The sequence below is a fragment of the Pteronotus mesoamericanus genome, unplaced genomic scaffold, assembly GCF_021234165.1.
Source record: "Pteronotus mesoamericanus isolate MK-2021 breed Mesoamerican mustached bat unplaced genomic scaffold, CSHL_Meso_final scaffold_85, whole genome shotgun sequence".
In the NCBI taxonomy this organism is placed as follows: domain Eukaryota; kingdom Metazoa; phylum Chordata; class Mammalia; order Chiroptera; family Mormoopidae; genus Pteronotus; species Pteronotus mesoamericanus.
The window spans coordinates 2,300,582-2,315,394 of NW_026555329.1; the positions used below are offsets into that span (position 1 = coordinate 2,300,582).

The 14,813-nt window shown below is 56.6% G+C and overlaps 2 protein-coding genes across 2 annotated transcripts; both read left to right on the forward strand.

Moving 5' to 3' along the window:
* The first annotated feature begins 3,527 nt into the window (after positions 1-3,527).
* HOXA10 (homeobox A10) lies at positions 3,528-6,047 on the forward strand. Its single transcript, XM_054564483.1, has 2 exons — positions 3,528-4,506; positions 5,708-6,047. The coding sequence occupies exons 1-2, from the start codon at positions 3,528-3,530 to the stop codon at positions 5,980-5,982; spliced, it is 1,254 nt and encodes a 417-aa protein (XP_054420458.1). The 3' UTR covers positions 5,983-6,047.
* Positions 6,048-12,454: 6,407 nt separating this feature from the next.
* HOXA9 (homeobox A9) lies at positions 12,455-14,598 on the forward strand. Its single transcript, XM_054564506.1, has 2 exons — positions 12,455-13,107; positions 14,133-14,598. Exons 1-2 carry the CDS (start codon positions 12,528-12,530, stop codon positions 14,369-14,371), a joined length of 819 nt encoding a protein of 272 aa, XP_054420481.1. The 5' UTR covers positions 12,455-12,527; the 3' UTR covers positions 14,372-14,598.
* The last annotated feature ends 215 nt before the right edge of the window (positions 14,599-14,813 follow it).

Consider the following 14,813-nt stretch of genomic DNA (forward strand, 5'->3'; position numbering starts at 1 on the left):
GGGGTTTCACATAAACCTGCACAGACCTGGTTAAAGCAAGCAGTAACCGGGAGTTTTGGGTCAAAGGTATCCAGAAGGCAAGAGAGAAATTCAGTAGCTGGGAGGGAGGTCGAAAGGGAGAGAAGTTGAGAAGGCAAATGGGCGAGAGGGAGAGAGTGTGTCTAGAAGCCGAGTCTTGCTGCAGTAGAATCGCTTTTCTTAATCTCTGGAGGGGGGAGGGGGGAACCTCGGGAAAGCCGAGTCGTTCGATAAATGGAATATTCTATTGAGTAAGCTAACACCTCACCTCGATGTTACAGTCTGGGGACTGTGGAGCCTTGGGGGCGGTCGGGGATACTGAGAGCTCCAAGGCCGACTGAGAGCGTTTAACTTGAGCTTCTGCTACATTGATACCTTCTCATTCCAACCAGGGGCAGCAGGCCAGTGTGTGTCCCAGTCATACCCGCAGCCTCTCCATTTGCGCTCTGGGGGCAGCAAGCCCTAGAGGGGGTTGGGCGTCGGTCCTGGGCCAGAGAGAGCTCCCACACGGGTATACACACGCCTTAAAAAAAAAAAAAAAAAAAGCACAAAACAACACAAACACAACATCACGATTGGTTTATTACAAGGAGGGGGTGGAAGGGATGATGCTAGAGAAAAACATCCAGCTCTCCAAAACGGTCAGTGAAGACCCAAGTGCCGATGCCATGATGTTGTGGGAGCTGGCAGCCGGGAGCCTTCTTGTAGCAGATGCAGCACCAAGCTGACTTCTGTAACTTAGATTGGCGCGTGCATGCTTTTGGATCCCATCCAGCCTAGAAGCCCATTTGGCCACCCTACAGGGCACTGATCAGACCAGGCCTGAGCTGCCTAGAGTGGGGCACCCGGCTTGTCTTACCAAACTGATAGGGGCGCTGAATTCCAGGAGAGTCCTGAAACATTCTGGAGGGCCTTCTGGGCTTTGAGGAGCCTGTGAACTTCTTGAAAATGATAGGTCAAAGTGCGGGAATGCACAGATGTGCATTTTTTACAGGTCAAGAGGCAGAACTTGGCCTTAGATTTTTGCAAAGGGGCCTTAGCTTCCAAAGAAATTAAGAAAGACAGGTTTAGATCATAATCTTGCACTTTATTTTCTTAGCTCCCACCGTCTCAAGTGTTCTGTCCTCTGGTCACAGGCCCTTCCCAACCTGTAGCCTGGGTAGTTGCTTTCTGCATTTAGTCTGGAGAGACACCAAGGCTTGTGTCACTGGCCTGCTGGGGCTCATGACCTCCTCAAGAAAACTTCTCTTGTTCTTGTGACCTACTTCCCACTTGGCAGAGCTTTTCTGAGTGGCATGAAGCATGCTGAGGGGCAGAGCCCCCTTCTCAGGTCGTCCTCAGCTCTGTGGCATTTCTCAGGAGCACTGCTGAGCATAGTCCTGGGTAGTTCCACCCTCCTGGCAAGGCAAGCCAGGCAAGGACCGGGCCCATCCAGGGAGGGGTCCCAGGCTGCAGTGCTCTAAAACTTTTCCGTGCTCATGTTCGGGCCAGGTTAGAATTTGTCTTGGCCTGGTGCATAAGAGCGACGTGCAGAGTGAAGAGCAGTTTCTAATCCTGTGCACAGGCTCCTGACTTGATTCAGCTGCCTCCATGCTTCAGCCTCACGACCTTGTCAGATTGGAGAGAACTGGCTTTCTCTCGTGCTCTCCTCTTCTCTCACCATCTCTCGTTCCTCCCCTTCTGTTCTTCTCTCCTCCTCCCCCTTTCTTTTCTTATTCCCCTTCTCTCCACCCCAGATGCCCGGTCGGCCGCAGAGTCAGTAACCTCGCGCTGGTAGCAGAGGTGGAAGTGGCGGAGGTGCAGCGCCAGCGTTGGCTCGGCCTCCCGGGCTCTGCGCTTTAAGCAGCTGTGGCCGGCAGAGACCGCAAACTGCTTGCATCTCAGAAGCCAGCGCCCCGGTTCTGTCGCCTGCTCTCCGTGCTCTCTCCCTGAGTCCTCTCAGGTTTTGCTCCCTCCTCGGACTGGGTTCAGTTCATACTGGGAGGAACAAGGCCGAATTCTGGCTGCTCTCTTGGGATGCAAGGGTCTTTCCCCGCCGCGCAGAGGCCTGAGCGGTTCGCTGCCTAGGATCCGGGCTGCAGCAGCCCCAGTCAAAGCCTCTCCAGGGGCTAGAGCTGGTGGGTCGGGCAGGCCTGGGGCATCCTGCAGAGCTGTAGCCCGCAGGCCAGGGGCAAGGCCGCGACCTCCTGGACTCCACTGAATCCGGCCGGAAAAGGTCGAATTTCCTGAGACGCTCTGAGGCCCACACTTGGGGGCTAGCGCCTTAGGCCGGCCATTTCTAGTTGACTTAGAACACATCTCTATGGCCATGGACGAAGGAGGCCCTGGCCTCCGAAGGTTTCCTATAACTGGGCCAGGAGCCCAGCCGGGCCTCGCAGGGAACGGATTTCCTCACCACGGGCCTCGTTAAAATGCGCAAACCGCGGGAGTGAGGGCTGCCCCAGCGCCGGGTTTAGAGGGAGGAGGGAAGAGGGGTGGGGATGGAGAGGCAGGAGTGTGGTGACACTGGTTCTTGTCGCGGCCTCCAGGAGCCTGCAAATGCCAAGGCTAAAGGGAGAACTCGAGAATAATGTGTCAGAGGTGTTTGTTGGCCACCCCTCCTCCAAGATTCCCCCTTCAGGTCTTCACCTCAGGGCAAGCCGACGACCTCGAAGACCAATGTTTCTTTCACTTTGCTGAAAGGGCTTGGAGCTCGCAGCCTGTCAGGGTGATGAGCTGTGGGTGCTTGGACCGGGCTCTGGCCTCAGAGTAGGGATGGGGGAGCCTTTCAAATTGCCAGTTGCTTCCATAACGCCCCTTCATGCCAGCCCATCAAAGCCCACCGACAGGCAAGCCTGGTGAGCACACCCGAGGCAAAGATCCTACCTAGATCAACAGGCTGGCAGAGGAGAGGACAGGGGGCTGACAGGCCAGGGCATAGCATGGGGGGGCGGGGGTTGTGTGGGATGCGAAAAAGAGTGGCAATTGTCAGCTTCCAGTTCACTCCGGATTTCTGAGGGTCCTGGTGGCTTGAGGACCAGGTCTGCCACTTTTGGGAGCTTGAGGCCCTGAGAGGGCCCCTTAGCGTTTAGAGTCTATGGAGGGCTAGTGGCTGATTCCAAAATAAGGAAGGGAGCACCCAAGGCGGGCCAGGGTGCACACCATAAACACCCCACTTGTTAATAGCACGGGGCCCAGGGGCCCTTCAAACAGACCCCGAAAGAGGATTCACGTCCGGGCATGGACTAGGCGAGCCCAAGGGCTAGGTCCCCGCTCTCCAGCCACGTTGGGGCAGCCCCCACAGTTCCTGGCCTTTGGGCTGAGTATCGGGTGTGCGTCTCGAGGGCCATCAATACAGATTACTTATTTATATCAATCGCGGGCTCGGAGGGCGCCCTCTGAGAGCTGCCCCACGCCTACGAAATCAAACTGGGAGTGGTCGCGCAGAAACTCTGGCTCAGGATTGGCTGCAGGCGCCCGCCGCGATGCGGGGGGATTGCTAATCGTATTCAGCATGTTTTGCACAAGAAATGTCAGCCAGAAAGGGCTATCTGCTCCCTTCGCCAAATTATCCCACAACAATGTCATGCTCGGAGAGCCCCGCCGCGAACTCTTTTTTGGTCGACTCGCTCATCAGCTCCGGCAGAGTCGAGGCTGGCGGCGGTGGCGGCGGCGCGGGGGGCGGCGGCGGCGGCTACTTCGCCCACGGCGGGGTCTACCTGCCGCCGGCCGCCGACCTGCCCTACGGGCTGCAGAGCTGCGGGCTCTTCCCGGCTCTGGGAGGCAAGCGCAATGAGGCGGCGTCGCCAGGCGGCAGCGGCGGCGGCGGCGGCAGCGGGGCCCTGGGTCCCGGGGCGCACAGCTACGCACCCGCGCCTATAGACCTATGGCTGGATGCGCCCCGGTCTTGCCGGATGGAGCCACCCGAGGGGCCGCCGCCACCGCAGCAACCCCAGCAACAGCCGCCACCGCCCCCGCCGCAACCACCCCAACCCCCTCCGCAGGCCACTTCGTGCTCTTTCGCGCAGAACATCAAAGAGGAGAGCTCCTACTGCCTCTACGACTCAGCGGACAAATGCCCCAAAGGCTCGGCCGCCGCTGCCGAGCTCACCCCTTTCCCGAGGGGCCCGCCACCCGACGGTTGCGCCCTGGGCACCTCCAGCGGGGTGCCAGTGCCCGGCTACTTCCGCCTCTCTCAGGCCTATGGCACGGCCAAGGGCTACGGCAGCAGCGGCGGCGGCGGGGCGCAGCATCTCGGCGCCGGTCCGTTCCCCTCCCAGCCCCCTGGGCGCGGCTTCGACCCGCCACCCGTGCTCGCCTCCGGCTCGGCGGATGCAGCCCGGAAGGAGCGAGCCCTCGATTCGCCGCCGCCCCCCACGCTGACTTGCGGTGGTGGCGGCGGGGGCTCGCAGGGCGACGAGGAGGCGCACGCGTCGTCCTCGGCCGCCGAGGAGCTCTCCCCGGCCCCTTCCGAGAGCAGCAAAGCCTCGCCGGAGAAGGACTCCCGGGGTAAGCAGAGTGCGCTCAAGGGCCGCAGTCAGGCGGGCAGACAGGCAGGCCGACCCAGAGAAGGGAGAGAGCAGAGAACCAGGAGTCCGCGCAGCAGCCGGCCGGCCTTGGCCCGAGCCGCAGGCAGGCTGACCTTGTGAACTTGCTTTTTAATATTTGGGCGTGGGGACGTAGTAAAAATTCATGTCCAGTTTAGCGCCCCACACCAAGACGTCCTCCGCGCTGGCCTCAGCTCACCCCGACTGGGGGCGAGGACACCGGCGAGCAGCCCCCTCTTGTGCATGTTCTTCTCCGTGGGCCGGAGCACCCTCAGCCGTGGACTGGGCCCAGTCCGCGAGGCGCGGCCCACGCGGGGGGAGGGGGAGGGAGGGAAAGTGGCTCGCCCGCAGATAGCGCGGATGTTTGTAAAGCATCCAAAATAAGCAGCCGCCAGCACCAATAAATAAGCCCATTAACCGGCGAAGTTCGAGTTTACGATCCCCCATGCTTTTTTTCAAAGTTGCTGGAGGGGCGGGAATCCTCGTTGCGGGTAGAAGAAAAGGCACATCCGGCCCGGACGCCGGGGCCCTGAGCTGAGATCCGAGAGGGACCTTTTGGCTTCCTAGGGAACACAGAAGCGCTCGGACTGCACGTCTCTGGCTCCTGAAGAGACGTGACAACGGCAGGCCCTTGACCCCGAATCAGTTTTTTGTGCCTTCCCCATGTCCCACCTGTGTCCTTCTCCCTTTCCTCACCCGGCCTTGGGCGATGAGGGGGCTGGAGTGAGTCACAGCCATGCTGCGCACTCCCCTGCCAAGGAAACCCCGCGGCCCCCAGCCTGGGGGTGCTGCAGGAAATGCTTGTCTGCCTTGGGGCGAGAAGCAAAGAAAACGTAAGGCGTTAAGTTCAAGGTATAGAGACCAGCCTTCCTGGGCCTTTCATTCTGCAAGCACCTGGCAGCTTTGTGCTAAAACAGGTGTTTGGGGGAAAAGCAGAGGAAAATGTAAATCGGGAGGCTAGGTGTAGATTGAAAGTCCACTGGATTTTGCACAAGCCTTTTGGAGGAACTGGTCTTCCTGGGCAAGCAAGATAAAGGGGGGCATAACTCTCTGTGTATGACTTAGGGCGTCCCTCTTGGGGCGGAGGCGGCCCAAATTCACCTCTGTAGTCGGCCCTCATAGCCTGGATTTAACCCTCCCCTCTTTATTCCCTTAAATGCTAGGCAATACCAAAGGCGAAAACGCAGCCAACTGGCTCACTGCAAAGAGCGGCCGGAAGAAGCGTTGCCCCTACACGAAGCACCAGACGCTGGAGCTGGAGAAGGAGTTTCTGTTCAACATGTACCTTACTCGAGAGCGGCGCCTAGAGATCAGCCGCAGCGTCCACCTCACGGACAGACAAGTTAAAATCTGGTTTCAGAACCGCAGGATGAAACTGAAGAAAATGAACCGAGAAAACCGGATCCGGGAGCTCACAGCCAACTTTAATTTTTCCTGATGAAGCTCCAGGCAACGCCGTTTTCTGTTTTTGTTTTTGTTTTGTTTTGTTTTTCCGCTTCCAGAGAGCCGTTCTCCTCCCTCTGTCTCCGGCCTCTGCCCAGGAACTCGCACCTGTGCGGGAGCCCCATTCCTCCCTCCCACACTCGCCATCTCGCTGGCCACATCTGTGCAGGGCTGGTTTGTTCTGGCTTTTTGTTCCTTTGTCTGTGTGCTAGGTGCTGGTTTACTTGTTTTCTGGGGGAAAAAGCCATATCGCTCTAATATTCTATATAGATAAATATTGTCCGAAGTGTCAAGGGGTGAACTGGGATGGTGTGCTGTCTCGGTATTCCACTGCTCAAAATGGCCCCTGTCCTCCTGGTGGAGCTGGTTTCCTGCGGGGGGGTTGGGGGGTCCCCGGCAAACCTCGCCGGAAGGCCCAGGTCCCCTTGTAGGCTCTGAGGTGTCTGGCCTGAGGTCAATGGTGCAAGGAGCCGCCACAATGGTGCAGGGCCGGCCGGCCTGGAGTGTTGGGCTGTGTTTAATCAGGGGATACAGGCCCCTAGGTTTCTTTTTTTCCTTTTTTTCTTTCTTCCTTGGCAAAGAGAAGGGCTTACGGGCATACAGGTTGGCAAAAGGGCTTGACTTTGGCTGATTGGAAAATCGAGAGGGTCAGAAAGATGAATTTTTTTCTTCCTCTGTAAGATATCCCAGCTTTAAAAGAAAAAAAAAAAAATGACCATGACAAGCAAACCCCTCTTCCAGTTTGTGTAAGGTCTTGCATTGTGTGTAAGGTGGGAATAAATTATTTCCCTTCTCTCTGAATTTCCATATCCTCTGGCTGTAGATAAATAATCTGATGTAGTTTAGTTTATACATGTGGATTTAGTGGATTTTTGTCATAAAATAATTGTTGCCACTGGTAACACACAACAAGCACACCACAATTCTCCCTATCTTGAGGAGGTTTTTTTTTCCCCACTTTTTTCTTTTCTTTTTCTCTTTCCAAAATTCATGGAAGTCGAGGAGGGCTGGGGCAAGCGGAATAGATTAGAGAAGGGAGACATTGTTTGGTTTCCTTTATACTGTGAAGTTACATGCATAAAAGGGTCAAACCTGTAGGTGCAGAAAAAGAAAAAAACTATAAATGCAAATCTGTATAAATGTCTATTATTATGAAAAAGTTGCCAATCTTGTTTTATGCAAATGCATTCTATCATTATTATAAATGTTAGTTCTAGCTCTATTCTAATCTTAAATCAGAATAAATTAATATTGTAATGCTGCTGTGCGTGGAAAAAAAGACGATGTTTATGTTCTTATAGAAGAATAAAAGCTGTGGAATGAAGCTTTTTAATTTTACCTCTTTTTTTTTTGACTTCTTATCTTCACCTTCTACTTTATCCCGTCCACCACTTTTACAACAGGAGGACTAGCCCGCGCCCCCTGCAATTACTTGAGGCATCTATTTAAATATTACCTAGACAGTCGTAATTTGTCTGGGCCCTATAGCCCTGGTGCCGTAAGGTTTGTCGGCTTTTGTTCAGTTTTATGACTTGCTAGTATATCTGGATTGTGGCTGTCTTGGACCGGTGGTTTCAGTTGAGAGAGGAGCTTCATAGAGGAAGTCAAACAGGATTTCTTTCGGGAGCCCCAGGGAGACTGGTTATTTTGTGGGTCCCCTGGTCCTAGATGACCCCCAATCTAGGAATCCGGGGAGCAGGTTGGGGCCCACAGCGCCTCACTAGCGCCCGCGGCAGCGGTTAGGTAGATAGCGACCGCGCTGCCTGGACCCCCCCTCCCCCAGCACAGCCTCCCCCACCTGGTCGCCCTCCGCGGGGCCACGCGTTTCCTGCTCGCGGGAGGTGGGGGGGGGGGCGACAGTAGGGGGGAGGGGGCGCGGGAGCGCGCGCCCCGGCTGGCTGCCTGGCGGGGAGGGAGAGAGGGGGAGAGCGAGCGGCGGGGAGCGAGCGCGGGAGGCCGAGACCAGACTGGGAGCCGGGCTCAGGGCTGTTCCTGGCGCTTTGGAGGCGCCCGGGGCTGCTGCGGCTCGGCGTCCTCTCGCTCAGCTGCAAGATTTGGGAAACCAGCACGAACACTACTTGTTCTCTTGTCTCGCTTTCTCCCCTTCTTTTTTCCTCTCTCCTTTACCTTCCTTCCCTCCCTCTCCCAGGTTTACCTTACAGGGGCCAGTGGCTTCTCCGTCCGTAATGCCCTAGCGGAAGGCGGGTCGCTCAGTGGCATCGGCGGGCGCAGATTGGCAAGGGGCCTGGCCGGGTACAGTCGCCGGGCTCTCCTTCGGCGGCGGCGGCGGCGGCACTGGCGGCGGCGGCGGCGGCGGCGGCGGCGGCGGGCAAGGCAGCCCCGCGCGGGCAGCACCAGAACTGGTCGGTGATTTAGGTAGTTTCCTGTTGTTGGGATCCACCTTTCTCTCGACAGCACGATACTGCCTTCATTACTTCAGTTGAAATCGTCTCCAGGTACCTGTGTGCGCGGGGACCGGGCCGGGCGGGGGCATCCAGGCTCTGGTCGTGCCAGACCTGTGGTGGCAACCTCGGCCTTTCCCGCGAAAGAGCCTCGTCCCTATCTCCTTCTCAGCGCTCTACCAGGCTGCTGGCCTCACCTCCTTCTCTACCTGGCCCCAGGCAGGTACAGTCAGGTTAGCTGCGCCGTAGCGGACGCCGGGGGGCGTGGTAGGAATTCTGGGCCGCGGGCCATTCAAGGTCAGGGGCGCACACTTCCATCCTGGGCCTCCCCTGCTCCTAGCCTGGCCTCTCCAGGGCCCCCGCCATCCTCCTGCAAAGCTAGGACAGCATCAGCCCCAGTTCAGGGTAGGACATAGGGAGAGATCCCTTTGCCAGTGGAGACTCAGGCCAAATTAGAACAGACAGGGCAGACGGGCTGCAATCCTGGCCTTGTCACTTACCCTTCTCTCTTGTAAGCTGTTTCCTGCTCTCAGGAGTTGCCTTTGGCTCTTTCCTTCCTTCTTTACGTCTTTCCTTCCCCTTTTTTTTTCTCTCTACCTCCTTTTATTTACTTCTTCTTTCTTTTTTTCCTTCCCTTTTCTGTATTTTTCTTTTTACCTTTGGGCTCTCTGTGCCCTTTTTTGTGTCTTTTCTATCTCTGCCTCCTCTCCTCCCCAGCTCTTCCTTCCGCAAGGATCCAGGGCTGGCCTAGGGAGTGTGGGGTGGGAGGTGTCTTATTTTTCTCTGCGGGCTCAAGTCGAGGTCCTAGTCTGCCGAGGAAGGACTCGCGTGGGGCGTCTGTCGAAGGCTGTGGATCTGGGCCGGGTGTGCAGCCGCGCAGACAAGGCCTCGGTTACGATCACGACCGGATGGCGGCGGCCTTGCGTTCCGGTCAGCAACGGCAGCCTAGGAGATCAGATTGGGGCATTCGCGGCGTTTTTGTGCGCCCATAGCGAGGGCAAGGAAGCCTTCGCCAGCCTCATTGGGGGCCTGAGGCTGGGACCTGGGCTGAGGCCGAGCCAGGCTTGGTGGAGCCGGGCTACGGCCACGGAGGGCACTCCGGGGAAGCTTCCTTGGCTCCGCAGGCCCTGCCGGTCTCCGCTTGGGCTTTAACCGCGATAAGGTAGCCCGCTAGGGCAAAGATTGGCTGCTTGGTTGTCAGTAGCTTCTATCAGGTTCCGAGCATGTTAGACAGGGCACCTTGTGCAGACGACTGCTGGCGAAGGGGACTCCCCTGCCAGCTTCAGAGTTTCAAATAGTGGGAAAAAAGTAATTCTAAATTCCAGAACCGTTGGGATACAGGCGTGAGTGAGTCCTTGTCCCTGGTTGTAGTCCACAGCTGGAAGCCGGTCGGGCCGTTCTCGTCATTGCTGAGAACTGAAAACTACCTGCCTAGACCCAACAAACCCACCCGCACGCGGGGCTTTCGGGCTGTTCCCGCCTCGCTGCATTGCCCTTCGCAGCACGGTTTTGGGCCCAGGAACTGTTTTCACCGCTCAGTTCCTGGTTCTGCTATTGGAAAGGCTCACACGGAGTTACACGGAGTTCTGAGGCAAAAAGAAGCAGTTTGTAATCACACCCATTTATTATTTCTTTATGCACAGGCAATGCCTTTTACTTCAGAATAAAAGCAGACACAAAGTCTGAGTGATCTCTTCCCAAACCTCTGGGCTGTGCAGGGATGATTTTAGTTTTGTGACCGCCCCCCCACACACATACACACACACACACACACACACACACACTTCTTGATCCCAGTGGGGACTACTTAACATTCAAACCCTGCTAAATACTTAGTAGTTGCTCTCCTATTTGGGGGGGGGGGGCTAAGGCTATTTAAAGGAGGGCCTTTTTAGTTTTAAAAAATACTATAAATAATTCGTGTCTTATCTGGTTACTGAAAAGAAAAACAAAAAGGGAAAAGGAAAAGGCAGCCAGGCGTGTCCAGCCGTTTACAGACAATTACAATTAGGAGCGAAGGCTTCCTCCCATATTAACTTTTCTTAGTGAAAACCTCAGAGCCCCCACGAACTGCCTGATATTTGGGACACCTTGAGCTGGGGGGTGGAGGTGAGGATAACGCGAAGGAATGTACAGGGAAAGGAAAAATATTAGCGGGGGAGGGGACTGAGGTGGCCAGGACGGGCCACGTCGGAGTTCATTGTGTCGGCCACTTCCCTCTTCCGGCGCCGGCAGAGAGAGGGGCACCCGGTGCGTCTCTGCTCGGCTTCTTAGCCTCCCTGGGAGAGCCTGGCATTTGAGGGTCACCATGCGGGACAGGAGTGTGTTAGGGTTTCTGGGGTTACTGGGATTGTTAGGAGCATGAAGGCAGAAAAGAAGATGGAAGCGCCCGAGGCCGCCCGCCTTCGCCGCCAGGGAAGTGGGCTAATGAGAAACACACTCTTGCAGGCACAGTGTTCACACGTGAATTTAATTACCCCGTTTTTAGGAGTCGCTGCTTTCCGTTTGTATTTGGGGTGGATTTTTTTCCCCCTTCCAATTAATGGAGAGGCCTAGACCTTTTAATTTATCCCTGAAAGACTCTGAGGGGTGAGAAACACCCTCCTCAATTTGGCCAAGCTGAGGGATGAGATTAAAGTCAATGCCCCTGCCCCTCCCAGTTTTAATTTCTGGCCCTGGACTTGAGCTGTGGCCGCCTCATGTTGGGCCTTGTAACAGCCAAACGGCCCGGCCGCGTGGGTAACCAAAGCGGACCCTCCAGAGGCAGTGGCCAGGAAGGAAGGGGACCTGAAGGATTCGTACTGGGCCTGGAGGCCAGCCACTGGGACGGGCCTCCCAGCTACTAAGCTGATGGCTCTCTTAGGTCGAATTCTCCTTTAATTGATGTTACCCCGTGGTTTTTTTTGGGGGGGGGTGACGGGTGGAGGAGTTGGGTGGGTTTTTTTTGGTGGTTTTTTTTTTTTTTTTTTTTTTGGCAGCTTGGTTCCAGGAGTGCCACAAGGCTGGCAGAGCTCAGAATTAGGGTCTCAGAGGTCGGAGCACAGGGCTGGGGCGCCTGCTGTGTCCACTGGCGGGGATTGTGATTCCCGCTGAGCAGGGCGCGCTGGACGCCCGTGTGCGAGGTCGGAGCGGAACGCGCGGCACAGCTGGGCCCCTAAACCCTTCGCTCAGGGATGGCTGGCCGCTCTTCGGTGGGGGGCTCGCTGGAGGCACAACGGTGACTGCGGGACCTGTCCCAGTGCCCTGCGATCCGATCCAGTAGGGCAGAGTCCAGGGGCCCTCAGTAGCCTGTGTCCTCTCGGAGGCCTGTCCTTGCTCGGCGCGCTCAAACAGGGGCTGTGGTGGCTCAGTTTGGGACGGCTACTGCGTTGAATTTGACTTTTCGTGGCCAGCCCGGGGTAAACTCGCATCTCTGGGGACTGCGGGGATTATTTACAGGGAGCCCGCCAACCAAACACAACAGTCTAATTTAACCTTTCCAAGTCCTCGTAAATTTTTACAGCTGGGAGCCACGGCGAGGTAAACGAATCTGTTGGTCGTTCCCAACTTCCCACCAGCCTGTGTGGCTTCTGAAACAATAACTCCTTATGAAATATAAATATAGATTTAAATACAGTAGAGCGAGAATGCGACTTGGCTGCTTTTTTATGGCTTCAATTATTGTCTAATTTTATGTGAGGGGCTCCGCTGGCCGCACTCGCACGCGGGACCCGCGCCTCGCTGATGGCGTGATTAATTGTGATATAAAATAGTCCGCTTAAGAAGTGTGTGTCTGGTGGTGGCGGTGGGAGGGGAGGGAGTCCAGAGGCAAGGCCAGATTTGATCTTTTAATCTTCGTTGGCCACAATTAAAACAAACCCGATCGTTGAGCGCCGCGATCCCTTTGCATAAAAACATATGGCTTTTGCTATAAAAATTATGACTGCAAAACACCGGGCCATTAATAGCGTGCGGAGTGATTTACGCGTTATTGTTCTGCTGGGTGGACACGTGATGCGCGCGGCCAATAGGGGCGCGGGCGCCGGCAACTTATTAGGTGACTGTACTTCCCTCCCTGGTGCCACCAAGTTGTTACATGAAATCTGCAGTTTCATAATTTCCGCGGGTCGGGCCTGCCGGCCGGGCGCAGAGTGCAACGATGGCCACCACCGGGGCCCTGGGCAACTACTATGTGGACTCGTTCCTGCTGGGCGCCGATGCCGCGGATGAGCTGGGCGCGGGCCGCTATGCTCCGGGGACCCTGGGTCAGCCCCCCAGGCAGGCGGCAGCACTGGCCGAGCACCCCGACTTCAGCCCATGCAGCTTTCAGTCCAAGGCCGCGGTGTTCGGCGCCTCGTGGAACCCGGTGCACGCGGCCGGCGCCAACGCGGTGCCCGCAGCGGTGTATCACCACCATCACCACCATCCCTATGTGCACCCCCAGGCGCCCGTGGCGGCGGCAGCTCCGGACGGCAGGTACATGCGCTCCTGGCTGGAGCCCACGCCGGGCGCGCTCTCCTTCACGGGCTTGCCCTCCAGCCGGCCTTACGGCATTAAACCTGAACCGCTGTCGGCCAGAAGGGGTGACTGTCCCACGCTTGACACTCACACTTTGTCCCTGACTGACTATGCTTGTGGTTCTCCTCCAGTTGATAGAGAAAAACAGCCCAGCGAAGGCGCCTTCTCCGAAAACAATGCTGAGAATGAGAGCAGCGGAGACAAGCCCCCCATCGATCCCAGTAAGTGTCTCCTCTCTCCAAACCGGCCGCCACCTCCACGCCGGCCACCTGGATCTGCCGGCGCTCCAGCTTTTTCTTGAGGCGGCCTTCGCCTTCACTGGGAGCCTCCTGAGAAGAGGCGGGGAGCCAGAAGTTGCTGTTTGGGACCCCTCGGATGGGGTCCCAAGTCCACAGAGCTGTGACGAGCGGCCCGCTGGGCTCATGGGGAGGGGAGGCGGCAGCTACGGAGAGAGGGGGCGGGGCGGGCACTGCAGGCTGAGCCAAGACCAGCCACCCCCTCTCCCTGGCTGCCGGGGACCTGGACAGGGATACTTTGGGCCGTTCTTCGAAAGCAGCGTCTCAGAGAGAGTCTTTTGTGAGACTAGATTGTCCGAGAGCGGCAGCAGCAACTGCAGCCGGCGCGCTGGGGAAGACGGCCGATTCCCTCCACTTCTTGCCTTCAGCTAGTGGCGGTGTAAATCCTGCCCCAGACGAGGCTGCGAGGGACCAGGCCACGCGGGTCCTCACGCCAGATAATTCTAATAAATTGGCGAAGTTAGCAAGGGCCTGCCCCCGCTCCCACAGCCTTCCAGGGAGGCCAGGGAGTGAGGAGAGCAGAAGGAAAGGTGGGGAAGGGAAGACACAGAGACAGTTATTGAGAGGGAGAAAAGAATATTAATCTTGTTACTCCACAAGAGCAGCGTGGTTTCCCCCTGCCTGACAAGAAGGAGATCTGTTTTCAAATTTCACTCATCACACAATGTGGAGAGAGTGGGAGGGGAGAGAAAAGGACCGCGGAGGACAGAGGAGGAGAAAGGAGGGCCCGGGAGGGGAGGGGGAGCCGAGGTTTTACTGCGTGCAATTGTAAGTGACCGTCCCTGCGTCTGTCTGCCAGGGGCCCATTGTGTCCGAGGCTCTGCCGCCTTCCCTAACCAATTCAGCAGCTACCCGCACTTTGGCCGAAGACCCCAGGAGGTTCCCCAGCTCCCAGCGGAGATGGGGGTGCTTCTCCTTCTAAATCCCCTTTTTCTCCCCCCCCCCACCAGGCAACCCGGCTGCCAACTGGCTCCATGCGCGCTCCACTCGGAAGAAGCGCTGCCCCTATACCAAACATCAAACGCTGGAACTGGAGAAAGAGTTTCTGTTCAACATGTACCTCACCAGGGACCGCAGGTACGAGGTGGCCCGGCTGCTCAACCTCACGGAAAGGCAGGTTAAGATCTGGTTCCAGAACCGCAGGATGAAAATGAAGAAAATCAATAAGGACCGAGCCAAGGACGAGTGATGCTACTTGAGTTCATTTAGAAAACAGACGGAGCTAGAGAGAAAGAGAAAGGACTGCCCTTACCCTTCTCCCACCCCCACGCCACTCAAGCCTCCAGCTCTCTGCACAAAGCGACGCTCAACTCCAGGCCTCGGCTCCCCCTGGCAACCCCTTCTCAGGCTGGCTCCTTGGCCTGCCGCTTTCATGGAGGAGGTATTGTAAGCTTTCCATTTTCTCTTACGACAAAACAGAAGAAGAAGAAGGGGGCATTAGCGTTGATGGCAGCGTATGCTATCTTGTATATATTTTATAAAATCTACCTGTTCCTGACTTAAAACAAACAAAAACTACCTTTTTTTATAATGCACAACTGTTGACTGTGGGCTGTATAGTTTTTAGTCTGTGTAGTTAATTTAATTTTCTCTTTGTGCGGCAGAGCGATCTGCCCAGATACTTACTTGAA